The following is a 1,300-nucleotide window of genomic DNA, read 5'->3' on the forward strand; positions in this document are numbered from 1 at the left end:
TGGGCGGGGAGGCGGGGTGGCCCCGGGGACACGCTCACCTCAGTCGGGCGCCTGGGCGCGGCCTCCGCCATCGGACTCACTGGGCGGGAAGGCTCCGAAGCCCCCGAACCGGGACCGGGGCGATTCTACCAGCTTGGGACCCGCTGGCCGACCCTCCGGCGCCTCCTCAGTTCGGCACCCGCGCTCTGATTCATTGAAACCGCGGGACTGGCCCAACTGAGGGCCCCGAGGAGGGCACTGAAAGTCCCGCTCTAACCTCAAGCGCAACATTGAAACGCTGGGTTTCCTGGGCTTTCATTGGCTCAACCAGCCATGGTTGGACGCGTTGCCCTCTGGGTAATGTAGTTTCCCCAACAGAACCGGGGAGCTGTTGTTGTAGTCACTGATGTGGGAGATTAAAGGGATGGCTCAGCCCTAAATGATTTGGCTCAGTGGATAGAGCGTCGGCCTGAGGACTGAAGGGTCCCAGGTTCGATTCTGGTCAAGGGCATGTACCTTGGTTGTGGGGACATCCCCAGGATGTGCAGGAGGCAGCTGATCCAAGTTTCTCTCTCATGGATGTTCCTCTCTGTAGAAAATTAATAAAACATTTTTTAATTTTTTTTTTAAAAAAGGTGTGGCCTATACATCACCAGTAGGGGCTTTGCATGAAGTAGCAGATCTATGCTTCTCTCTCATCAATGTTTCTCTCTCCCTTTTTCTCTCTGAAAATAAAATCAACAAAAACATATTAAAAAAAAAAAAAAAAAGAGCAAGAGCCTGCAACACATTTACAAAACGGGTCAAAATCTTAAAAGAGTAGCCCTATGCATTATTAGTAAGTACGCCAGAGAACTGGAACCTACATACACTGCTGGTAGGAATACAAGAGGAATAATACATACCCAGGTTGCGAGTTGGATCCCTGATTGGGGCGCATGTGGGAGGCAACCAATTGATGTTTCACTCTCACATTGATGTTTCTCCCTTCTGCTCTAAAATCAATTAAAATAAATAAGTGAGTCCTGGCTGGCTTGGCTCAGTGGATAGAGCATCGGCCTGAAGGGTCCCAGGTTCAATGCTGGCTCAAGGGCACATGCCTGGGTTATGGGTTCTATTCCCAGTGGGGGGCATGCAGGAGGCAGCCCATCAATGATTCTCTCATCATTGATGTTTCTATCCCTCTCTCCTTCTCCCTTACTCCCTAAAATATATATATATACATATACACACACTAGAGGCCTAGTGCACAAAAATTTGTGCACTCTGGGGGAAGGGGGGGTCCCTCAGCCTGGCCTGTGCCCTCTTGCAGTCTGGTGCC

General features: G+C 50.8%; 1 protein-coding gene across 1 annotated transcript in view; it reads right to left on the reverse strand.

Moving 5' to 3' along the window:
* Positions 1-243, reverse strand: part of LOC102766137 (zinc finger protein OZF) — a 19,403-nt gene extending 19,160 nt beyond the window's left edge. Inside the window, exon 1 of the mRNA XM_015559901.1 lies at positions 39-243. Coding sequence (XP_015415387.1) covers positions 39-71 — 33 coding nt within the window. The 5' untranslated portion in view covers positions 72-243. The remainder of the gene's footprint in view (positions 1-38) is intronic.
* Positions 244-1,300: the final 1,057 nt, after the last annotated feature.

Source organism: Myotis davidii, unplaced genomic scaffold, assembly GCF_000327345.1.
Source record: "Myotis davidii unplaced genomic scaffold, ASM32734v1 scaffold255, whole genome shotgun sequence".
Classification (NCBI taxonomy): domain Eukaryota; kingdom Metazoa; phylum Chordata; class Mammalia; order Chiroptera; family Vespertilionidae; genus Myotis; species Myotis davidii.